Consider the following 27,029-nt stretch of genomic DNA (forward strand, 5'->3'; position numbering starts at 1 on the left):
ATGGGCATAATATTCACACCTGCTACCTCTTTCTTGAAGAGTTGCTCTTGATGCATTAGCTTTCACTTTGGGCAGCAATCTCATTCATATTTGGCTTAGATTTCTATTTAAATTTATGCATTTCTATTCAGGAAAGTTTCAATTTAATGTTTAATTCTACAAAGAAAGTAACCTACTTAATACCTTCGGTTGATAATCTTTCTTTCTTTGCAGGTTACTTCTGAGGACATACTGAGTAAAATGGACAGAGGCAATCAGTCTGTGGTGTCAGAATTTATACTCTGGGGACTTACCAACTCAAAAAATATTCAGGTCTTACCATTTGTGATATTTTTGACACTTTATCTGCTCATCATGTGTGGAAATACTGTCATCTTGACCTTAATCACCACTGATCCCCATCTCCATTCTCCCATGTACTTCCTGTTGGCCAATCTATCTTTTATTGATATGTGGCTTTCCTCAAACACTACTCCTAAGATGATCACAGACTTTCTCAGGAAAAACAAGACCATTTCCTTTGCAGGATGCATGTCTCAGATCTTTTTTGCCCATTGTGTTGCTGGAGCAGAGATGGTGCTGTTGGTGGTAATGGCTTATGATCGCTATGTGGCCATCTGCAAACCACTCCACTACTTCACCATCATGAACCTGAAAAGATGCACTGGGCTGGTGTTGATTTGTTGGACCGCCGGCTTTATCCATGGTATAAGTTACATAGCAGTGATTGTACAGCTGCCTTTTTGTGGGCCTAAGGAAATAGACAGTTTCTTCTGTGACATGCCGCTGGTAATCAAGCTTGCCTGTGTAGATTACCATGATTTAAATACTTTAATGAATGCTGAATGTGGGGTTGTGATTATAACCTGCTTCACTCTGTTGCTGATATCCTACATGTATATCCTCATCACTGTTCATCAGAGCTCTAAAGCCGGTGCATCTAAGGCCCTGTCTACATGCACTGCCCACATCACAGTGGTGATGATCTTTTTTGTGCCCTGTCTCTTCATCTATGTGTGGCCTCTCAGTATCACATGGCTGGATAAATTTCTCGCTGTGTTTTACTCTGTTTTTACACCTCTCCTAAATCCAGCCATTTATACACTGAGAAATAAAGAGATGAAAAATGCTATGAAAAGGTTCATAGGCAAATTTCTGGGTCCCAAAGAAAATTTCTAATGTCTAGAAATGTATACTGATTTCTTTACATAACAAGAGTCAATACATTAAGAGGCTGTTTAGCAACTATAGTTTCTATTTAAAATCTGTACCAAGCTTTTAATAGACATAACATTTAGTATTTTAAAGACAATATATTTACAGACCAACCATCAGAACACCATTAATATGTTATCTTAAAATCTAAATATTAATTATTTTTCCACAAAGGAATGCCATCAAACTATTCTTCTGTGTTTTAAAAAAGTTGTACTTAACATTTTGACCGGTCTCATGTTATCTTTATGAAAAAATTATTAGTAAATTTTACCTGAGTATAATTCTGTATACCACCATATATGCCCCAAATTGTTTCTTTCCTTTGCCAAATGGCCAACATCATTATTTTTGCCATATCGTATCTATCTCCCAAGTTACTAATAGGGTGGGCAGAAAAAATTAAGAAATGATAAATCAAAGTGATAAACTTCACAAGGAACAGCAATGAACTTACTATATGTTTGAAATAATCAAATGAATAAAGTATTGTATTAAAAATGTATGAATAAAGTGTAAGTATATTTCAAATTTATTTCTTTTAACAATAGCCCACAGTAATACTGGAAGATGAATACTTAGCTAGTTGTCTAGTTCACAAACAAAGTGAAACATTGCAATAGAGTCTTTCTTTTAAAATTGACACTGATGAACTATATGCAAGTATATACCTATCACATGATTTGGCTGTAATATGTATAACTTAATAAACTATTTTTAGTGAGTACAAAATGCACCATTTTTCTCCTAATATTTTTATTCATTTTACACCCTTGTTATAGCCCCATCCTTTTTACCTTCCCAGCCCTACCCTTTCTCCTTCCCCCATCCCCTTTTTCTCTGAAAAGGGGAGCTCTCTTTCCCATCCAGCCTAGCTCATCAAGTTGCATCAGGACTGAGAGTGTCCTCTTCCCCTGTGGCCTCTCAAATCAGTTCAGCCAGAGGAAAGTGAGCAAAAAGCAGGCAAGTGAGTCCCTAATACAGTCCCCACCTCTCTTAGTAGAGCACCCACATGAGGCCTAAGTTGTACATCTGCTACATCATAGGGGCCTACTTCCAGTTACTGTACAATCCTTGGTTGATGCTTTAGTCTCAGCAAGCTCCTCTGGGCCCTGGTTAGTTGGCTTTGCTGGTCTTCTTATGGAGCTCCTGTCATCTCCAGGTCCTTTTCTATTTTCTTCCACTTCTCCACAAGACTCCCTACACATCACATAATGTTTTGCTAAGAGTCTCAGCACCTGTTTTGAGGTGCTCCTAGATAATATCCCTCAGGGGACAACTCTGCCAGACTTCTGTCTGCAAGTCTAGCAGAGCATAGACTTAATAATAGTTGTCTTCAAACATCTCCTGAGGGTTTCTTTGTAAAGAGCGATCCCAAATATTGCATATTTATAAACTATAACATATATACAAGCCACAACTCTAAGTAAGTCCAAAATTTAAAATTAGTGAAGGAATGTGAGTTCTCCCTTGACCAAGAAATGCCACAGTGATACCTATTTATTTTTGATCTGCTACTTTATATAGCCAGAGTTCATAAAAATTTTGTTCCCAGTTCTAGAAGAAACCATGTGTTATATGTTCTGTATGACCATAACAAAGTGTTTCTCTAATACATGATGAAGTTATCTCAAACAGGCAGGCAATGCTGTCACACAGAAGTTGTATTTCAGTATTCTCTGATAATTTGCTATGTTAGAATGTATGAACTTGATTTTCAAATTATTAAGACCGTTGGAGGTTAAGAGAGGATATCAATGTGTTACAAACAGAATATATGTGTATATATGTACATATGTATATGTATACATACATAAAACAGGTTTATTACAATAAATTCTATAACTACTATTGAATATATGTAATTCATTGGGATGTCTCCATCTAATTTTTTTTTTGCTTTCTCTAGTAATAGTCTTTCATTTGAAACATACTTTGCCTAAATTAGTTTTTGCAGTTTCTCTTGACATATGTAACTGTCACATCTTTTTCTCATTTTTTAAAAGATGGAACCTATGTAAGACACTACTCATGTAGCCAAGAACCTAAGACTATACAGATCAAGGACCTAGGAGAAAACCAAATACTACTATTCTACTAAAAGAATATAGCAATACAATGACAGATCAGTGTCTTGCTCAGCCATCATCAGAGAAGCTTCATTCTTCATCAGATAGGAACAAATATACAGACCCACAACTGGACAGTACACAGAGAATTAGAAACCTTGGAACACCCAGCCCTAAATGGGGTGTCTTCATTTAATTTTTACCTTCATGGCTCAGGGAACCCTGGAGAAGACGAGGTATAAAGATTATAAAAGCCAGTGTGGACAGAAGGCACCAAGGAAACTAGAACCTCGTAGACACATAGGACTGGTGAACGTGTGGATCCACAGGACTGTGGCAGCATATAGAAGGTCTGCATAGGGTTAAGCTAGGTCATGTCTCACTGCTGAGAAGGGTAGTATAAATGAGGCCCTCCCCCCCAATCCCTAACCCCGAAGCTATCTCCAATTGATAACCTCACTCACACAGGAAAATTACTTTTCTCTGATGGAGTATCTCTGGGTAAACAAACATACTTAAGGATAGGCTCCATACACAGGAGTACATGGCCAACATAAAAAGAACTCAGTATTATTTTTGAAGTATTCTTTTATCTCACAATGCTTTGCCTGGACAGTTTTCAAACCTTACAGGTCTTTTGTTATGCATTATGCTTTTTGATTTTCTGTGTGTGAAAATACATGTGCCTCAGTGTCAATACATATTTTGAGCTTTTCTTTGGATATAAAATTTTTCCTTTCATTTTTTTGTATTTGTTTTGTTCTATCTTAGTTTGTTTAATTTTTTTAATTTTTAAATTTTTTATTAATTACAGTTTATTTACTTTGTATCCCAGCTGTAGACCCCTCTCTCATCCCAATTTCACCCTCCCTCCCTCTTCTCCTAGGCCCCTCCCCAAGGCCAATGATAGGGGAGGTCCTCCTCCCCTTCCATCTGACCATAGTCTATCAAGTCTCATCAGGACTGGCTTCTTTATCTTCCTCTGTAAGATGGCGGTACTGGGAGGACACTATATCTGGTTAGCTTATTTTTAATTTTATCTTTTTAAATTTTTATTACTATTATTTTTTAGATGCTTGCTGGATTTCTAATGAGAGATAAAGGAAAGGTGAGGATTTGGGTGGATCTGGGAGGAGCTGGGGAAGGGAAAACTACAAACAAATTATATAAAACCATTTTTAATAAAAATTATTTTTAAACTGAAGACAGGTTTCTCTCCAATTTTATGTGATATAAACCATTATTTGAAATAAATTGACCAGAATGGGTTAACTGATTTCTACTCACTGGCTGCCACATAAATTTATGTGCTTAACTTTATAACTGTATTAGACACCCATTTTTGCTACTAAAAGTATGTTTATGTTCTGTCTTTTTGATTGTTATCCTAGTACTTAATGTCTCATTCATCACCCATTACCTTAGAGTACTTTTTGAGGTCAAACAATATTATACCTCTCTCTAGCCTCCATTTATATAAATAATAATCTGGCAAGAAGTCTATATTTTTCAACTGTATATAAGAATCTGTCAAATTTAAGGTCATTTTTTTTCACAGAACAGAAATATCCTAAAATTCCTCATGATACCATCGTGTTTCTAGGAATTTTTAATTTCCTATAGATTAGTCATACTGTTGGCATGTAATTATATATAAAAATCTGCTAATTATTATTATAATTACAATAATAATGTGTAATAATGTTTCAACTTCACTTTAGATTGATAATACTTGAATTCCTTCACTTTTTGCAGCTGAAAGTGTGTTAGTTTTATATTTGAACAGTCAACTCTAAGTTTTCAGGTCAAATTGTATTTTCCTTTCTCAAAATCAGATATTTACATGATTGATGAAAAAGCAAAGTATTAGGAACATTATGGAAAACAATGTGTATGTTTCACAAATTTGAAAATAGAAGTAATATATAAACCAGCCATGTGGCTTCAGAATATATATCTCAATTTTGTTTAATTAAGTTGAAAAAATATCTTCATGGTCATATTTTTTTAATACTACATATCACAGTCAAGATAAGTTGTGAATCTAACTGTCCATAGATAAGTGAATAAAGCTCGAGGCGGTTGATAGCATTTAGGAAACTGATCTCCAAGTACAGCAGGCAGATGTACATAGGCACCAAGAGCAAATGTTACAATTTGCATGAAACATGTACAAGCCCCAGCCAGAAGTGGGAAGCTGGGTATAAAAATCCCACCACTCACTGAGGAGCTACTGACATTTGGTAGCAGTCGGGACAAGGCAGTCACTTTCCTGTAGTGATATGATCCCTGGTAGGCTGACTACAACACGAGGACAGCCCTAATTACCAAGAATAACTATGCAGTGCACACTGGAGTCAATGGAGAAAGGAAAAAACAAAGGCAATGTCAAAGTTGTGTGGGAAGAGATACAAAATTACATTGGGTGATATTGAAAACTTTGAATTAAAGTTCTGTCACTTCCCTTGCTCTCTACGTAGGCTAAGTTTTTTGCTGTATTTGTTAGAAGTTTTAAATGTAAAATCAAAATAAGTATATTTGAAATGTACATCTGTACCTTCTTTTTAAAAATAGTCAAAAGGGCTGCCACAAGCTGTCTTTCAGAATAAGGATGTTTGCTGTGCAAAACTGAAAATTTAAATTTAACCCTAGAACGCTGGTAAAAGTAGAAGGAGAGACTTTATAAAATGACCCTCTGACCTCTTTCTATGTGCCATGGCACAAATTCATCTCCATTTATACACAATAAACATATAAATGATTTTTGAAAACCTAACTAGTCTAATTACTTTGTAGTAAAATCAAACCTGCCAACATCACCAAAATTACAGAGCACATTGGAATACATCAGTCATGTGACCAAGACTTGACACAGACTTGCCATGCATTAGTGAATTATGCTCACAGCATAAGTTTTGTTATGGTCATATCTCACAATTTAGCAATTGGTCTCATGAGTATTTAAATTTTTGAGTCACTTTAATTATATACATACAGTAAGATACTAGGCAGCAGAACAATTCTATTTAGTCTTTATTGATGAAATGAATAATTTTGAAAAGTTGAATAACAGAATGACTAACAGGAAATTTTGTCACTTTTTAAAACAAATATATAGCACTCAGTAACACTGTTAACAGAGAAATCCCTAAGAGATGTCCAAGATTAATTATATTCAAGGTTCTTATTTTGTTTAGAACACAGAGCAGGTGACACGGAACACACAGGGGACAATTTCAGGAAGTAAAGAAGGGTTGGGCTGAGGAGAAAACTGTTTCTACACAACATGAATGTCTTCATAAGCCCGCATCAGTTGGGAAGAAAATCTGACCTGAGAGAAAGTTGTGATTTTGGTAAGTCACCTCTCTGATATTCTTCCTTTGGGTAATTAATAAAATATGTTTTGCTATCTCTTTTTACCAATACCCACTATGTATTTGGTTGAGGACTTTTCCTCAACCATTTCCTCTTTAAAGTCCAATTAATGTGTTTTCTCAACCACTTCTATTCCATAAGTGTGCATGCCTACATAAGAAGATCATCATTCTTTATCAGGTAATTTAGAAGAACAGTATATAGCTAACATTGTAAAAAATGTCCTCTTCCACTTAACCAGATAAAATATTTTAATTCAGAGTGAAAAGTGTATTAGATAACATTCAGCATAGAATAGTGAAAATTACAGCAAGTGAGAAGAGACATAATACATGGTTATTATAAAACTCAGATTTTAAAAATCTGAAAACTCGTCTCCAGGTAGAAGGAGAATTAGCATCTCTCAGAGATGAGCTCCTAAATTATTGTCAAATGTCTTGTGGTCAGATCTGAGTTCATATACAATAGCAAAATTAGACTCAACGGGGTTTTTGTTTCTCTCTCTTTCTCTTTCTCATACACACACGCGCGCGCGCGCACACACACACACACACACACGCTGCATATATATACAGACATATACATATATACGTAATAATAATCATAGAAAAAAAGAGGTTATCAACTTGAGGGAAGTTTAGGGAGGGTAGGTGAGAAGGATTTGAGGAACAGAAGGGAGAGGGCAAAGCAATGTGATTCCATTTCAATTAAAAGCACATTTAATTATTAAATTAAACCTACAGTCCCTAAGTCAAAACAAAACAAAACAGACAAAAACCCAACAGTAATCAATCTTCTAGCAAAGTAAGCTATTAGAAGCTACTACAATATCACTGTTTAACTATCTATTACTTGCTATCTATTAAGTTGAATAAATATTACTAAATCCATAAATACTTATATAAAAATAAATACTGCAATGATTATAAAGTCAAGCACTTTGATAAAGAGCAAACAATATAGAAAAACATTACACATAGGAGAACTAGTTTGCTTCTAGATTCTAAAAAAGATAATTCAGTTTGCTTCACTTCATTAATGTTTGTTAATGTAAAAGCCAACATTAGAATAGCCACTAAGTTAAAGGCAAAAATTACAGAGAAACTTTACTGGATTATTTTATTTCATTCAGTCTTTTAAAATACTGATAGCTCCTGGATAAGAGAAGTGTGAAATGGTTGTTATGTTCCTGAAAAACAATTTGCATGTCAAATATGTCCTTTGTATCTGTATATCTCATAGTTACTGAACAGATAGGTGTAAACTTAGGAAAATTATAAGTAGTAATTTTTTTAAATCACACACATAAACATGTATTTTATAGCAAATGTATCTGTTACTTTATGCATATGATATATTTTATCGTACATATATATATCTTTTATGTGTGTGCTTATGCTTATATTGATGTATTTTACTCAAAGAGCTAATTTGAATAACAAAATCATTGCCTGTGACTTTGAGAACTCTAGACACACTAGAAAATATTGTAAATGTTTATTCTGAGTAACATCATTAAAGAGTTTTGAAAAATCATCATCAGCAAAATGTATCATGAAGCAAGTGTAAAATATTATACATTTATTAATGTATGATCTGGTAGTGCCCTACATCTCTATAACTTTAAGAACCATACTGGTTAAAGATACAGTAGAGAACACGGTAAAAGGAGGCAACTAGAGGAGCCAATTTAAAAGGCCTTGCTACAGACTTCATTCTTTGAAGCAAAAAGGACAGTCTGACACAGCTCTGCAAAAAAAAATGTACTTGCTCTCTTAGATGGTAATCTCTTCATCTGTGTCACAGTTCTATTTAACTTTCTAAACTCGTGAAAACCAAACACAATAACAGAAGACATCTTAAAGAGCACAGGAGAATGTTCAGGAAGATTCATCTCTACACAAAGAACAAAGGCAACTAAGAAATGCTGAGAGTTGGAGTACATGTCTTCCTCAGAAGGAGCACATCAGTAGGGTATCCAATACCAAATGATCAACCCTTACTATACATATTACAATACATATGTAAAACACATGTATATACACACATTTACATCATATACATATACACACTTAACAACAATTCTTTGAAATAGAGGCCATGAATGTGAAAGCGAGCATGGAGGAGGTCTATTAAATAATTTGTAGGAAAGAAAGGGGAGAAATTATGTAATTATGTTATAATCTCAAGAAAGAAAAGAAATAATTTTTTTAAAAAAAGTTATTCTAGAAATTTTCATGTTGCCCAGAAACTGCTGTGTGGAAAAATGGAAATTATTAAATAATACTAACACTTTTCTGTTTAACCAGCATATTTCCCTTACATATTTGGTAAATCTCTATAAAGTACATCTATATTGTCTACGATACTACAACTGTAGCAGATTGATATGTTAGCTGACGTCTTCAGAACTATTTTTTTTACATTCATTCTCCATCCTTCTGAGCTCTCAGAAAACAGAAGTGTAAAAAAAAAAAAATTTTATGATAGCATCAGGGATCTGATTGTTCACCTGCCGTATTCCCCTCACTTAGAGATTTCAAAGGATAAAAAAATGATAAGGCCCACAAGTCAAAAATCACAAGAGAATTACTAATTGCAGGAGAAAAATGGAGAATGATTACCCACCATCCAGCTTGAGTAATGTCAATTAGATTAGTATAAACATCCTGTCTGTGCTTTGAGGTGAATAATTGGTGATCAATGAAAGTATAATTTCATAATCATCAGTCATTCAAAGAATAGATATACTTGGGAGTTTATGTAATTTATTCTATTCTTTTTTCTTTTTTACTAATTAATTTATTTTTTATTAACTAGAAATATTCATTTGTATCCCAGCTGTAGTCCCTTCCTAATTCCCTCCCAATCTCACCCTTCTTCCGTCTTCTCCTCCCATACCTCTCCCCCCAGTCTAATGATAGGGGAGGTCCTTCTCCCCCTCCATCTGACCCTAGCCTATAAGGTCTCATCAGGACTGTCTGCATTGTCTTCCTCTGTGGCCTGGTACAGCTGCATTCTCCATCAGGGGGAGTTGATCAAAGAACGAGCCACCTAGTTCATGTCAGAGACAGTCCCTTTTCCCCTTACTAGGGTACCTGCTTGGAGACATCTGAGCAAGGGTTCTAGGTTATCTCCATGCATGGTCCTTGGTTGGAGTATCAGTCTCAGAAAAGACTCCTGGGCCCAGATTTTTGGGTTCTTTGCTCTTTTTGTGGAGCTCCTGTCCCCTCCAGGTCTTTCTATCTATCATTTCTTTCATAAGATTCCCTGCACTCTGACCAAAGTTTGGCTATGAATCTCAGCATCTGCTTTAATATCCTGCTGGGTAGAGTCTTTCTGAAGCCCTCTGTGGTAGGCTTTCTTCCTGTTTCTTGTTTTCTCCCTCTTCCAATGTCCATCCCATTTGAATCCTCTGAATGAGAATTGACTGTCTTACTCAGGGTCCTCCTTCTTGCTTAGTTTCTTTAAGTGTACAAATTTTAGTATGTTTATCCTATATTATGATCAATAGATAAGTAACAATACAACATATACTACTGGTACATTGAAGATAGATACAATATAATTTATATCAAGAAGTCACAATATTCCCTCCAAATCCCAGCCTCCCTCCCTCATCTCCTCCCTACCACTTTGCAAGTCCATTGATAGAGGGATATCCTTCTCCCCTTCCAGTTGACCCTAGCTTATCAGGTTTCTTCAGGATTGGCTGCAATGTCTTCTTCTGTGGCCTGGCAAGGTTGCTTCTCCCGGGGGGAGGGGAAGTTCAAAGAACCAGCCTTTGAGTTCATGTCAGAAATAGTTGCTCTTCCCCTTACTAGGATACCCACTTGGATACTGAGCTACCATAGGCTACATCTGAGCAGGAGTTCTAGGTTATATACATACATGGCCCTTGGTTGGTGAGACAGTCTCAGAAAAAAACTCCTGTGCCAGGGAGTGGGCTATGCTGGGATACAAAGTTAATAAACTGTAACTAATATTTAAAAAGTTCCAGCTCAAAAAATTATCTATATGAAAAATTAAAAATATTCCTTATGTATCAGTGCACTAGGGAAAAGATATAGAGAAGGAAGAGGGAGGAAGAGTGGGACCAGGAAAAGATGATGAAAGGGACTACAACTGGGATAAAGTCAATAAATTGTAAAATAATAATATCAATAATAATAATAAATTTAAAAATATAAGGAAATTAGTAACAAAAAAAGGAAATGCTACTTATATTTAGAAATGCTTGTTCAGCAAAATTTAATGCTCTGGCTATAGGCATTTTTTAATATATTTGAATAAATAGATATTAATGTCAAAAAAAGAAGTCACAATATTCCAAAGTCTAAGGATTCTCAAATATAATTGTTGCAAGATATATAAGATATATATGATATATATATATATATATATATATAGTTTATGCAATTTAAGATTAATCTTTTCTAGTGCCAAGGTTGAACTGCATATGACTTTTCTTTTTTCTTTATTTTTATTTTTATTAATTACAGTTTATTTACTTCATATCCCCCCACCTCCTTCTCCCATTTCCTCCCACTCACACCCTCCCTCCCCCTTCTTCACCCATGTCCCTCCCCAAGTCTACTCATGGGGGAGGTCCTCCTTCCCTTCCTTCTGATCACGTGTCATCAGGAGTGGCTGCATTGTCTTCCTTCAGGGTATCAGAGCAGATGCTGAGACTTATAGCCAACTGTGGGTGGAGTACATGGAATCTTATAAAAGAAGAGAGAGATAATAAGACCTGGAGGGAACAGGAGCTCCACAAGGAGAACAACAGAACCAAAAAATCTGGGCACAAGGGTCTTTTCTGAGACTCATACTCAAACCAAGGACCATGCATGGAGATAACCTCGAACCCCTGGAGAGATGTAGCCCATGGAAGTTCAGTGTCCAAGTGGGTTCCTTAATAATGGGCACAGAAACTGTCTCTGACATGAATTGATTGGCCTGCTCTTTGATCACCTCCCCCTGAGGGGGAAGCAGCTTTACATATAACTTTGAACCTGGTTTAATGTTTCAATTTGATATCTGTGTATATCTCATATGGCATTCTGTATTCTTTTTCACTGAGTTTTTCCCACTGTATACTTTAGTTTTAAGCAAAAATTTTAAGTTATTGATTTCCTAGATATTATTTTACTAATGTTCAATGATATCATTACACATGCTTCCAAAAACAGTATTGTATTATCTGTTTGTTCAACTTTTCTTGAAGAGTTGTTTATGATGGATGCATTAGCTTTCACTTTGGGCAGCAATCTCACTCTGGCTTAGATTTCTATTTACATTTTGCATACTTAATTCTCAAAGTAAGTAACCTATTCATACCTTTAGTTGATAATCTTTCTTTTTTATGCAGGTTATTTCTGAGGACATACTGAGTAAAATGGATGGAGGCAATCAGTCTGTGGTGTCAGAATTTATACTCTGGGGACTTACCAACTCAAAACATATTCAGATCTTACTCTTTGTGATATTTTTGATTATTTATCTGTTCATTGTGTCTGGAAATACTGTCATCTTGACCTTAATCACCACTGATCCCCAGCTCCATTCTCCCATGTACTTCCTGTTGGCAAACCTGTCTTTTGTTGATATGTGGCTTTCCTCAAACAGTACTCCTAAGATGATCACAGACTTTCTCAGAGAAAACAAGACCATTTCCTTTGCAGGCTGCATTTCCCAGGTCTTTTTTTCCCATTGTATTACTGGAGGAGAGATGGTGCTGTTGGTGGTTATGGCTTATGACCGCTATGTGGCCATCTGCAACCCACTCCACTACTTCACCATCATGAACCTGAAAAGATGTACTGGGTTGGTGTTGATTTCTTGGACTGCCGGCTTTATACATGGTATAAGTTACCTGATAGTGAGTGTGCAGCTCCCTTTTTGTGGCCCCAGGGATATAGACAGTTTCTTCTGTGACATGCCACTGGTAATCAAGCTTGCTTGCATGGATTACCATGACTTAAATACTTTAATGAATGCTGAATGTGGGGTTCTGGCTGTAACTTGCTTTACTCTGTTGATTATATCCTACACATATATCCTTATCACTGTTCGTCAAAGCTCTAAAAATGGGGCATCTAAGGCCCTGTCCACATGCACTGCCCACATCACAGTGGTTATGATATTTTTTGTGCCCTGCATCTTCATCTATGTGTGGCCGCTCAGTATCACATGGTTGGACAAATTTCTTGCTGTATTTTACACTGTTTTTACACCTCTCCTAAATCCAGCCATTTATACACTGAGAAATAAAGAGATGAAAAATGCCATGAAAAGGTTCATAGGCAAATTTCTATGTACCAAAGAAAATTTCTAATATTTAGAAATGTGTACTGATTTCTTCACATAAGACTGACTGAATTAAAAAGGTTTAAAAGCAGCAAATATTGTTTCTGTTTAGAATTTCTACCAAGCCTTCAATAGAGATATATTTTTTAAATTTTTTATTAATTACACTTTATTCATTTTGTATCCCCCCATAAGCCCCTCCCTCCTCCCCTCCCGATCCCACCCTCCCTCCCCTTTCTGCATGCATGCCACTCCCCAAGTCCACTGATAGGGGAGGTTCTCCTCTCCTTTCTGATCTTAGTCTATCAGTTCTCATCAAAATTGGCTGCATTGTCCTCTACCATGGCCTGGTAAGGCTGCTCCCCCCTAAGGGGGAGGTGATCAATGAGCAGGCCAATCAGATTATGTCAGAGGCAGTCCCTCTTCCCATTACTATGTAACCCACTTGGACACTGAACTGCCATGGGCTACATCTGTGCAAGAGTTCTAGGTTATCTCCACGAATAGTCCTTGGTTGGAGTATGAGTCTCTGGGAAGTTCCCTGTGTTCAAATTATCTTGTTCTGTTGCTCTGCTTGTGGAGTTCCCGTCCCCTCCAGCTCTTACTGTTTCCCACTTCTTACATAAAATTCCATTCACTCTGCCCATCAGTTGGCCATCAGGCTCAGCATCTGCTTTGACAGTCTATACTGCAGAAGCTTTCAGAGGCCCTCTGTGGCAGGTTTCAAGGTTGTTTCCTGTTTTCTTCTGGCTTTCAGAGGCCCTCTGTAGCAGGTTCCGAGGTTGTTTCCTATTTTCTTTTTCTTCTGATGTCCATCCTCTTTGCCTTTCAAGATGAGGATAGAACATTTTAGTTAGGGTCCTCTCTTTTGCTTAGTTTGTTTAGATGTACAGATTTTAGTGGGTTTATTCTATGTTGTATGTTTATATGAGTGAGTATATACCATGCGTGTCTTTTTGCTTCTGAGACAACTCACTCAGGATGATCCTTTCCTGGTCCCACCATTTACCTGCAAACTTTATAATTTCCTTATTTTTCATTGCTGAGTAATACTCCATTGTATAGATGTACCACAGTTTCTGCATCCATTCTTCAGTTGAGGGGCATCTGGGTTGTTTCCAGCTTCTGGCTATTACAAATAAAGCTGCTACAAACATGGCTGAGCAAATGTCATATTCTTTTTAAAATATTAAAATATAAAATGACATTTACTAATCAACCATAAGAACACTGTGAATCCTTCACCATAAAATTTCAATATTAATTATCTTTCCATACAAGAATGTCATCGAACTATTCTACGTTTTAATAAAGTTTTACTAAACACTTTTGACTAAATTCATATATTTAATTTTTTGACTAAAATATTAATAAATTTTACCCAAGTATAAATCTGTATACAACCATTTATGCTCCAAATTGTTTACTTCCTTTGCGAAATGGCCAACATTATCACTTATGTCTTAATCAAGGGTGTCTTCACAATTACTAATGAGGTGGGCAGAAAAAATTAAGAAATGATGAAACAAGGTAATAAACTTCACTATAAATAGAAGTGAACTTTATTTGTGTTTTTAATAATCAAATAAATAAAGTATCATAATCAAATGCATGAATAAAGAATAATTAGATTTAAAAGTTATCTCAATCTTGTACTAAAACTTATTCTTTAAATTATTATCAGTGTTGTATAATATTATGAAATTTACTCACATATGGAATGCATGCATTAATAGACTAATTATTAAAACTACTGTACTTGATTCAGTGGTTAATACACAATACATTTAAAAACATATTTTTAAGGATATTATATATATATTTATATATATTGCTGTTGATCAGTGATGCTGCAGAGATGTCTAAAATAACCCACAGTCTTGATTTTTGCCTTTGTTTGCCCACTATAGCTATGTGCAAAGACCCTGTTGATGAATGAACAACATACTTTGGTTTCAGGACATAGAGAACTCAATCCCAAATTGACTGGAGATTGCCTCCTATTCAATACTATTCATGGTGCTAACAGTTGCTCAGAGCACTGAGGAAGAAATGACTCCAATAGTCTTTCACAGCTCTAGACCATCACAGGAAAATACAAACTTATCTGGCAAGAAGTGTGCAATGGCAATAATAGCAATAGTCTGGTAGGGGAGCCACCTATACTTTGGATGCCCCTTTCACAGGACAGAATTTATAGTTGATACTGTAAAGTTGGTTAAACTCCATAGTTATCAAACAGTTTAATAGTTTCAGATTTTACATTTATTTTATTTGGAGTTGACTTTTTCAAAAGATCAGAGATAAGGATTTAATTTTATTCTTTATATAGAAATAATATTTTCCTGACAACATTTGTTGAAGATTCTGTCTTTCTCATAAATGTTATTTTGTCACCTTTGTTGAAAATTAGGTCACTGTAACTTGTGGACTTGAGTCAAAATCTTCTACTGTATTTTATTCATTTATACAGTGGTAACAATCATGCCATTTCCATGCTGTTTTGATAACTATGGCTTTATGGTAGAATTTGATCTCATGTATAATAATCCAAAGAACACTTTTTGTTTTACTCAGGAACACTTTGACAATTTTTGTGTTTCCAAATAGTTGGGAACAATTTTTATATTTTTGACAATTGTTTGACAGGTGATATTTTAATATTAATTGTGGTTTTGTGATAGGATGCTGACATCTAGATTTCATTTGTTGGTTTATTTTTTAAAATGAATTTTTTAGCCCATTAGACTGATGGCAAAAGGAAGGACAGTGAGCTAGAGGTTTCATCAAAATTCTGGGGCAAGATGAATGAAGAGGGAGGACTCTGATCCTGCATTTGACATTGATTTTGGGAAAGAGGATATTGGGTGAATTCTACAGGTCTCTTACCATATCTGGCTATATGGACTGGGGCCTGGTAGAGTTTGTTACTCAAAAATTACCAGGTCAGGATACTCCATTTCCATACTTTTAACAATATTGTACATTTTCTATTTACTTACATGGTATAGAGATTCAGAATTGTTCTTAGTACGTACATAACTAAAAAAATATCTGTTTACATAAATATCTGCTATTTTCATTAGCTTGCTTATTAAGACTATTTCATGGAATATAAATATATCAAAACATTGTTCTTAATTTTTTTCTAAAAACACTGTTCATTTTTATTTATTTTTTATAATTTATTCATTGCATATCCATATTGTAGCCCCTTCCCTCAACTCCTCCCAGTCCCACCATCCCTCGTTCTTCCCGTTTCCCCTTCCCTTAGTCCACTGAAACGAGGAGTTCTCTTCCCCAGTCATCTGACCCTAATCTATCAATCTTATGAGGATTGACTGGACCCTCTTCCTGGCCAGGCCACATCACCAGAAGCAACTGATCAAAGAGAAGGCAACTGAGTTCATGACTGAGGCAGATCTTGCTCTCCTTATTGGGTCACATGAAGACTGACCTGCCTAGAGGCTACATCTGAGTAGGGTTGCGGTCCTCTCCATGCACGGTCTTTGCTTGGTGCATCAGTCTCTGCAGGAACCCCTGGCCTCAGATGTTTTACCTTTGTTGGTCTCTTTCTGGTACTCCTGACCCATCCATGTCATTCTACACCCCCTTTCTTCCATAAAACACTGTGTTTTTATATTTTTAAATTAAATTTTATTTTTTTTTATTTTAATCACAGGTCATTTACTTGTATCCCAGCCTTAACCCCTCCTTGTTTCCCTCCCAATCCCACCCTCCCACCCTCATCTCCTCTCTGTCCCCTTCCAAGTCCACTGATAGGGGAGGTTCTCCTCCCCTTCCATCTAACCCTACCTTATCATGAATCTTTAGGACTGGCTGCAATGTCTTATCTGTGGCCTAGCAAGGCTGTTCCTCCTTCACCCGGGGGAGGGGGGTATCAATCAACATCCTTAGCCATCAGAGAGATACAAATAAAAATGACCCTGAGATTTCTCCTTACACCCATCAGAATGGCTAAAATAAAAAAACTCAAGTGACAACATATGCTGGAGAGGATGTGCAGAAAGGGAAACCCTTCTCCACTGCTGGTGGGAATGTAAACATGTACAACCACTTTGGAAATCAATCTGGCCCCTTCTCAGACAATCAGGAATACTGATTCCTCAAGAAACACTGTGTTTTTAAAACAGAATTCACAAACAAGGACAACCATGTATTGTAAGAGCCAAAATGTAACCCCTGCTTCAATATGTGAAATGCTATAATAATGGCAATCAAACCACGACTTATATGCATGGTACATGGGACTGGTAACGCTATAAGAAAAAGATAATTAACACTTCAGGACAGTGATACTATGGGGTTTTGTGTTGCTTGTGTTGCCCTATTTCTTAAGCTAGATGGTAGAAACCAGAGTTTTTATTTCATTACTGTCCTTGATGCTGTACTCATCTCCTTCATGTGATAAAGCCTTGTTTGACAGATAAAGAGCTTTGGAAAGAAGATGTGTTTATAATTTGATGGTATATACTGGGGTGATAGAAACTTATTAGGTAGCGTTTTATTGAACAGCATGAAATCTTGGGGAAATGCCTGTGAGGACTATATCTTTTCATTTTCTCTCAGTCTTTCCACTCCTTCCTTCTTCCATTCATCCATCCCTCTTACCCTGACTCTCTGCTGGCTGGCATGGTATAAGTAGCTCTGTTCCACCAGACAACAGAAGCTCAAAATGGATCAAAATTAATTACATACTGGAAATTTTGAAACCATGAGCTGAAATCGATCTTTTCTCTTCTGAATGTATTTTCTCAAGATATATTACCTTAAGGTAATAAACTAAGATACAAGATATTATATTCTTAGAGAAAGATATTGCAATTCTCAGTAAGAAGTAAGAAAGGAAAAGAGAACTCTTTAGCAACAGGAAACTAAATCATGAAGAAACATGAAGTTTCTCTGATCTTCCAGCATAAAAAGCAGTATCCTAGATTTCTGTTCTTATGGGTATAAACAATGAAGAGGGATGCTGGCTACATGCTGTATGATACTAAGTGCCATCTCACAGTGTTATCAGGTTTTAGTCCTATGTCATTGCTACTTCTTTTAGCAAGCTAACCTATGAATGCATTGTGAGGACACAATGCAAGTTCCTGGCTCTCTGTAGCAAAACGTAAGTTGCCTGGGAGATTAGTTCCATTCATTAAGTTACTATGTTTAAAAATCATTTAAGTAAGACACTTGCTTTAATTATTTTGGTTCATAAAATATTTCTATCAACACTGTCCATAGGAATCAACATAGTTAATATTATTGTTAATTAGTTAATCATAACAATATTAAGGGTACAGGAAGATTTGGATATATATTAGCATTGCATAATGATTTAATCATCAGTGCTCTTCTATTTTATCATAAAAATTTAATTTTTAATTAAAATTTTATTTATTATATTACATTTATTTGCCTACTTCTTCCTTACATTTACAGTAGCCTCCTTCTTCATTACCTCCCAATCCCACCCTCCCTCCCTCATCTCCTCCCTGCCCCTCTCTAAGTTCACTGATGGGGAGGTCCTCCTCCCCTTCCATCTGACTCTAGTTTATCAGGTCTCATCATGACTGGCTGCAATGTCCTCCTCTGTGGCCTAGCAAGGATGCTTCTTGCTCGGGGGTGGGGGCAGATCAAAGAACCAGCCACTGAGCTCATGTCAGAGACAGTCCCTGTTCCCCTTACTAGGGTACCCACTTGGATACTGAGCTGCCAAGGGCTACATCTGTGCAGGGGTTCTAGGTTATATCCATGAATGGTTCTTAGTTGGAGAATCAGTCTCAGAAAAAAACCCTATGCCCAGATATATTTGGTCCTTGTGGAGCTCCTGTCCTCTCCAGGTCTTACTAACTCTCCTTTCATTCACATGATTCTCTGCACTCTGCCCAAGTTTTGGTTATGAGTATCAGCATCTGCTTTGATACACTGCTAAGTAGAGTCTTTCAGAGGCCTTCTATGGTAGGCTCCTGTCCTGTTTCTTGTTTTCTCCTACTTCCAATGTCCATCCCCTTTGTCTTTCTATGTGAGGATTAATCATCTTACCCCGGGTCCTCCTTCTTGTTTAGCTTCTTTAGATGTACAGAATTTAGTATGGTTCTCCTATCTTATAGGTCTAGTATCCACTTATAAGTGACTATATACTGTGTGTGTATTTCTGCTTCTGGAATACCTAACTCAGGATGATATTTTCTAGATCCCACCATTTGCCTGCAAATTTCTTAATTTCCTCATTCTTGATTGCTGAGTAGTATTCCATTGTGCAAATTTACCACAATTTCTGTATCCATTCTTCAGTTGAGGGGCATCTGGGTTGTTTCCAGCTTCTGTCTATTATGAATAAAGTTGCTATGAACATAGTTGAACAAATGTCCTTGTTGTGTACTTGAGCATATTTAGTCCATGTTGGTCAGATAAGATACAAGGGATTCTTTAAATATTCTTGTATCTTTTGAGGCTTTTTTTTGTGACCAACTATATGGTCTATTTTGGAGAAGCTTTCATGTGGTGCTGAAAAGAAGAGATACTCTTTTGAATCTGGATGAAAAGTTCTGTAGATATCTGTTAGGACCTTTGTAAGTGCCTTTATTTCCCTAATTAGCTTCTGTCTAGATGATTTTCCTTGGTGAGAGTAGAGTGTTGAAGTCTCCCACTATTGAGGTGTTGCGACTGATTTCAACTTTAATAATGTTTCCAGTCCTTTACTCTGAGGTAGTGTTTATCGTTGTTGCAGAGGTGTGTTTCTTGGATGCAGCAGAATATTGGATCCTGTTTCTGCAAACAATCTGTTACTCTGTGTGGTTTTATTGGAGAGTTGAGTCCATCGATGTTGATAGTTAATAGTGACCAATGAATGTTAGTTTCTTTTATTGTGGGGCTGGTGGTGTTACTGTGTTTCATTGCTTATTTTCTTTTAATCTTTTGTTGTGACATTATCTATATCCTATGTTTTTTGGGTGTAATTTTTTTAATCCATTCTTCAGTTGAAGGACATTTATATTGTTTCCAAATTCTGGATATTATAACTCAAGCTGCTATGAACATAGTTGAGCAAATGTTCTTGTTGTATGGTGGAGCATCTTTTTTTGTATGGTGGTATAGCTGGGTCTTGAAGTAGCACTATTCCCAGTTTTCTAAGAAAATGCTTGATGGATTTCTAAAGTGGTTGTATAAGTTTTTATTCCCACCAGCAATAGTGGAGTATTCCTCTTTCTTCATATTCTTGCCAGCACCTGCTGTCACTTGAGTTTTTATCTCAGCCATTGTTATGGGTGTAAGATGGAATTGTGTTACCCTAACAAAGTAAGTAAAAGACTTGTATGAAAAAGCTTCAAGTCTCTGAAGAAGGAAATAGAAGAAGATATCAGAAAATGGAAAGACCTAACATGCTCATGGATCTGTGGGCTCAACATAGTAAAAATGGCCATCCTACCAAAAGCAATTTACATGTTCCATGAAATCCCAAACAAAATACCAACAGAGTTCTTCACAGACATTAAAGTACAATTCTCAACTTCATATGAAAAAAACAAAAACAAAAACAAAAATGGAATAGCTAAAAGAATCCTGTACAATGAAAGACCTTAAGAAGCTAAGCAAGAAAGAGGACCCTTGGTAAGATGATCAATCCTCATTCAGAAAGGCAAACAGGATAGACATCAGAAGAGGGAGAAAAAAGAGAATAGGACACAGAGGTCCTCTGAAAGACTCTACCCAGCAGGGTGTGGAAGCAGAAGCTGAGACTCATAGCCATACTTTGGGCAGTTCTTTCTTATGAAAGAAGGGGGGAGATGAGCAACCTGGAGGGGATAGGAGTTCCACAAGGAGAGCAACAGAACAAACAAACAAACAAACAAAAACTGGGCACAGGAGTCTTTTCTGAGACTGATACTCCAACCAAGGACCATGCATGGAGCTAACCTAGAACCCCTGCACAGATGTAGCCTATGGCAGCTCAGTGTCCAAGGGGTTTCCTAGTAAAGAGAACAAGGACTGTCTCTGACATGAACTCAGTGGCTGGCTCTTTGTGAAAAGTTATCTAACATCATTAAGGCTGAGAGAAGTAGCAGGAAGGTCATCTCTTTCTGTTTGCACAAATACGTAATACTCCGTATCGGTCTTAACAGAGAAATTCCTAAGAGAAATCCAAGGTAATTATTCCACAGTTCTCATTTTGATCAGAACACGCAACAGGTGAATTTCACCCATGGGGCAATTTCAGGACGTGAATATAGGTCTAGATGTGGGGAAGACTGTCTCTACACAACATGGATGGCTTCATAAGCACATATCCGATGGGAAGAAAATCTGATCAAAAAGAAAATTGTGAGTTTATTAAGTCATTTCATCTCTCTGATATTTTTTTTTGTGTGTGGCAATTCTTAAAATAATTCTAGTTACCTCTTATTACTAATATGTACTATGTGCGAAGTTGAGATTGTTTTCTGTCTCCTTATTTTTAGATACCAATTAATGTTTTTCTTCATCCCTCCCATTTTATGTGTGCTCATGTCTACATCAGAAGACCATTCTGTACCTGAGAATCCATAAAAGCTGATACTGTCCAAATATCCCCTGCCACTTAACTGGATAACATATTTTTTTTTTAAATCAAAGAGTGGTGAGTAGATGATTTTTTTTAGCATAAAAATAACATGAGAAATGAAATCAAATTAAGTGTGAATTGTGAAAAATCAGATTTAAAAATTCTGCCAATTACTGTTTTCTAGGGAAAAAGTTAGTCTCTCCATGAGTGAGCCCCCTTCTTTGTTGGCAAATGCCCAGTGGTCAGCCATGAAATTATATGCAACAATAAAAATGGACTCAACTTATTGTATTTACATGCATTTTTCATGCGTATAATACACACACCCATATGTGTCCATAAGAATCAAAGAAAAACAGGCTAGCCACTTGGGAAGTAGCACAGGAAGAGTATGGGGCTTGGAAGCAGTTTGAGGAAGAAAAAGAAGGAGGTAAAATGAAATTCTACTTTTATTTTTTTTAATTTTATTTTTTTCTTATCAGTTATATTTTATTAACTCTGTATCCCAGCTGTATCCCGCTCCCTCATTCCCTCCCAATCCCACCCTCCCTCCTTCACCTCCACCGTGCCCCTTTCTAAGTCCAATGATGGGGGGGGGAACCTCCTCCCCATTCATTCGATCCTGTTTTATCAGGTATCTTCAGGACTGGCTGCAAAGCTCTCCTCTGTGGCCTAATAGGACTGCTCCTCCCTTGGGGGGTGGGGAGGCCAAAGAGCCAGCCATTGAGTTCCTGTTAGAAATAGTCCTTGTTCCCCTCACTATGGGAAACCAATTGGTTACTGAGCTACTTTCATTAAAAACATATTTTAAAAGTGAAATATACATATAACTAACAAACCAAAAAAAAAAAAAAACCAGCAACAAAACACAAGAACAATCAATCTGCTTTAAAGTATTTATTAAGAGCTACTAGTATGCCTCTCCAGCCCTCAGAGTCTATCATATGGTATCTACGTATAGCTCTGATTACATCTGTAAGTGTGTACAGAATACAAATACTGACACTATTACAAAGCTTAGCTCTTTTGATAGAAGGGCAATCAATACAGAGACAACACTGAAAATAGAAGAAAATGAATAGTTTGCATTTTGACTCTTAGAAAGATTATTCAGTATGTTTCCGTTCATTTATTTTTTTATATTTAATATGTGTAAGCCACCATTACATAATCTGGAAGAATCATTGCTAAGTTAGATGCAAGAATTACAATGATGCTTTAATAGATTGTTGTGTTTAATTAGATCTCTTAAAATATTTATAGGTATTAAGAAAGAAATGAGAAGGATGAAGTGGTTATTATGATCCTAAAACAATTGCTTATTTAATGTGCCTTTTACATTTATATATTTAATAATTGCAGAATAGGTATATGCCAACTTAAGAAAAGTGTAGGTAGCAAATATTTTACAGAAAGGTTTGAAGTTTTATGTTTGTGTGTAAATATCTATAAGTATGTATGTGTATGTATGTATAAATAAGTTCAAATCTAAATACATATGTATAAATGTAAACACACATATCTCAGCATTAATACCCTATACAAAGAGTTCAGATGAATATCAAAATCATGAACACCATTCTTTCAAGTTACGCTAGGAAATATGATTAAAGAAAATAACTTATCTATCATTGTATTTGGATCTCAGATTAGCTTAATTCCTGTGTGTATATTTTATTCTGTATTTTCACAACACATTAAATTGAGTATGTGATATTATTTAAGCTATTGTAATATCTGGCACCATTTTTACTAGCTTCTCGATTATCATGTGGAACAAAAATTCTGAATAATATCATTAAAACAGGTCTGATAATGCATAGTACTACCTATTGGAAAGCAGGTGTAAGACTTTTACATTCACAGAGGTCTTATAACAATCGTGTCCTATATCTTTAATACTAAGAGACAATTTAATAGGCGTTACTTGGAACTTGGTTCTACTTTGCAGCAGAGGTTCCAAAAGATAGTCTGATGCAGCTCTGTAAATGAATGCTCTCTCAGTAATTATTTTTATTAGTGGCACAGTTATACAATGATTGCCAAAAGTGAAATGAATAAACTCAGCACCAATAGACATGGCACAGTCTTTTGTACCATGGAGAAATGCCCAGCAGGCCTCAACAAAAAGTCACAGACAATTAAGGACTACTGAGAGTTTGAGAATAGACTTCCCATGGAAAGAATACAACGGTTCTCCGATTCCAAATGGTCAACCCTGAAAACATAACCCCCTGGAACATCGTACATACTGAGCAGTTGATGTAGAGGAACATGCATATGTATATATACTTATGCACATACATAAGCACAGTTTGCATGTAACACATTATGTATTATGTATGTATGTATGTACATTTTTATGTAAAAACGAACATACTTACAGAAGCCCTGAATGTGAAAGTGAAGAGTATTTGGAAGAAACTAGAAAGAGAGAAGGAAAGGGATAAATATATATTACCATCTTTTTTTAGGAATGGGGGAACTAAGAAGGGGTTTCACTGTGTAGCCCTGGATATCCTGGAACTCACTATGTAGACCATGCTAGCCTCAAACTCAAGAGATCTACCAGTTCTGCTTCCCAAGTGCTGGGATTAAAGGTGTGCACTGCAGCAGCTTAATTATATTATAATCTTAGAAAAGAAAAGAAATAATAAAAGTGTCCCCCAAAAGTTGATTGATCTGAACATTGTGACACATGGAAAAAAATCCAAGGAACGGGAACTCTTCACTGTATAAGCCATGTATTCTCTTTAGATATTTGGCATATCTTTGTAAGGAGTGTGTGTTTACTTACCTTCATCATGTTTCTCCAGCAGATGGATGTGTTACCTGATGTTTTCATAAATTTTTGTCTTTCATCCATACTCCATCCTTCTGAGTCCACAGAAAACAGGAATGTAAAATAATTCTGGAGATGACATCAGGGGTTTCATTGTTTATCTGCCCTAGAATAAAGTGAGACCCGTAAGTTGAAAAGCACCACCAGAGGCAGAAGAAAATGGGCAATGACTATTCACCATCTGGCTTGAGTATTGTCTATTATATCAAAATAAATGTTTTGCCTGGGCTTTGAGGTGAATAACTGCTGCTCACTGAGAGGATAACTTTAATTCATCCAAGGCTGGCAGTGAAAGACAGCTATGCTTACATGTTTAGGTGACAAATTCTTTTCTTTACAACCACATAAATAATCAGTAAACAAGTGAAATAATGAAAAAATATACTGATAAGATGATGATAGATGGTGATAGGATGTAGATATATTATTTATGTCAAAACAACAATATTTCAAATTCTAAGGGCTCTAAAGTTTAGTTTATACAATTGGAGATCAATATTTTCTAATTCTAAAATTGAACTGTCACTTTCAGAGCTCAGGTCTGAATATGATTTGCCTTGTGCTTTGGTCAATATATTCCTATAGGTATTTGAGATAATATTTGTTAATCAGTTTAGTTGAATAAATAGATTTGATGACATATGTTTATTTGTTTGTTTGTTTTGTAGACAGGGTTTTTCTGTGTAACCTGGTTGCCCTGGACTCAATTTGTAGACCAGGATACCCTTGACTTCATAGTGATCCTTTTGCCTCTGCTTTCCTGAGTGCTTAGATTAAAGGCATGCACCACCACACCCAGGATACACATTTATTAATGAATAAACACAAATCTGTTTTGTACATTTGAACATGATATCTGTGTATATCTTACATGACATCCTGTATACTTACCCTCTAAGTTTGCCAGCATCTAATTTATAACTTCAAGCTAAAATTTTAATTTTTTGATGTCGCAGAAATAATTCTACTAATACTCAATGAAATAATTATACATGATACCCCAAACGGTAATATTCTATCAGTGCAAGTGACAAATTCTGGCCATTAAGTGGGAAATAGTAAGACCTGGAGAGGACAGGGTCTCCACAAGGAGAGTAACAGAACAAGAAAATTTGAACACAGGGAACTTCCCAGAGACTCACACTCCAACCAAGGACTATTCATGGAGATAACCTAGAACCCCTGCACAGATGTAGCCCATGGCAGTTTAGTGTCCAAGTGGCTTACATAGTAATGGGAAGAGGGACTGCCTCTGACATAATCTGATTGGCCTGCTCTTTGATCACCTCCCCCTGACGGGGGAGCAGCCTTACCAGGCCACAGTAGAGGACAATGCAGCCACTTTTGATGAGAACTGATAGACTAAGACCAGAAAGGAGAGGAGAACCTTCCCTATCAGTGGACTTGGGGAGGGGCATGCATACAGAAAGGAGAGGGAGGGTGAGATGGGGAGGAGAGGAGGGAGGGGCTTATGGGGGGATATAAAATGAATAAAGTGTAATTAATAAAAAATTAAAAAAAAGAAGCAGTTTGGCTTCTAAAGCTATTGTAAATTAGAACATGTAGATGGAGGCTAGTGATTAAATATATTTTTTTGTCCAAAAAAAAAAAAAGAAACTACAAACATTTTTATGCTTTCATGTTGCTGTTTTACTTTCTTCATTGCTTTCCTGTAGGAACAATTTCCTGAGAGAGCAGGTGTATACCAGTCACTCCTGATCGTTCTTTTCTGGGTAAGTTGCTCTTGGCGGCTTGTTCAAGAATAGCTGCACACTGACCACTCAGACACCAGACTGAGATTGATGGAAGTTTATTTAACACTGAACAAACACTGATTGCTCAGGGCCATAATCTGGACTCAGGATCTAGGGTATGATGCCATTCTGTTTCTAAGGCAGTTTTTTTTTTTTTTAACTGTTACCAGGTAACTAGGTATAGAAAGTGTGTGTGGGAAGGTGGGGGTGGTTGGGATAGAATTACATCATTTGGATCAGATAAACATAATCTATTTTGTTCCAAGTGTATTATGTTGTATCTAGGAAGCTAAATGAAGCACTTCCAGCTGAGTGGCTGGAATTTAGGATAAGGGAGTTTTCTGGAAATAAGAAACATAACGGGATGTTTTTATCCTTAACTCAAACAGAATATGAGTTTATCAGGTATTGTTTTATTTTAAGCAGTAAATATTGAACTATTAAATTGTATCCTGGTCTCAGGCATGTGGGCCTGAGAAATTGAACTGAATTTCACCTTATGATCAAAAAGGAGACATGGAGGCAAAATGGCTTCTAATATGTTAAAGGCTACAGCAGATGTTAACAGAGGAGCCACAGTTATTCTAACTTTCACTTTGATATAAATATTGCTTTTATTTTCTCAGATGAAGGGAAGAGATAAGAACCAAGGTGGTTTTTTTTGTTGTTGTTTTGTTTTGTTTTTTCTGTTGTTTTGTTTTTAGCTTTTTCTGAAACATTGAAGGCTGGTACACTTAGTTGTTCTGACCTAAACTCCTCTCCAAGCTGATTGATTCAAACTGGCTTCTCTTCGTTCTGACTGAATTGCTCTGCCTGTCCTCTAATTCTAGCAGTATGTTTTAATCATATGGTCCCTTATTCCCTGGCTCATTCTGTCTTCACTTGTGTCTAGCTTGTTCTCTCTGCAA

The 27,029-nt window shown here is 36.3% G+C and overlaps 2 protein-coding genes across 2 annotated transcripts; both read left to right on the plus strand.

Annotated features, from left to right (window-relative positions):
• The first annotated feature begins 237 nt into the window (after positions 1-237).
• On the plus strand, positions 238-1,179 carry LOC129674140 (olfactory receptor 4K14-like). The gene has a single exon (XM_055604041.1). The coding sequence runs from the start codon at positions 241-243 to the stop codon at positions 1,177-1,179; it is 939 nt and encodes a 312-aa protein (XP_055460016.1). The 5' UTR covers positions 238-240.
• Positions 1,180-12,054: 10,875 nt separating this feature from the next.
• Positions 12,055-12,996, plus strand: LOC129674151 (olfactory receptor 4K14-like). Its single transcript, XM_055604044.1, has one exon. The coding sequence runs from the start codon at positions 12,058-12,060 to the stop codon at positions 12,994-12,996; it is 939 nt and encodes a 312-aa protein (XP_055460019.1). The 5' UTR covers positions 12,055-12,057.
• The last annotated feature ends 14,033 nt before the right edge of the window (positions 12,997-27,029 follow it).

This window comes from Psammomys obesus, unplaced genomic scaffold (assembly GCF_907164565.1).
Source record: "Psammomys obesus unplaced genomic scaffold, mPsaObe1.curated_primary_1811, whole genome shotgun sequence".
NCBI lineage: Eukaryota > Metazoa > Chordata > Mammalia > Rodentia > Muridae > Psammomys > Psammomys obesus.

What these genes read in the sequence shown, in the direction of transcription:
- LOC129674140 (XM_055604041.1), top strand. Translation starts at nt 241, where the DNA reads ATGGACAGAGGCAATCAGTCTGTGGTGTCAGAATTTATACTCTGGGGA.
- LOC129674151 (XM_055604044.1), top strand. Translation starts at nt 12,058, where the DNA reads ATGGATGGAGGCAATCAGTCTGTGGTGTCAGAATTTATACTCTGGGGA.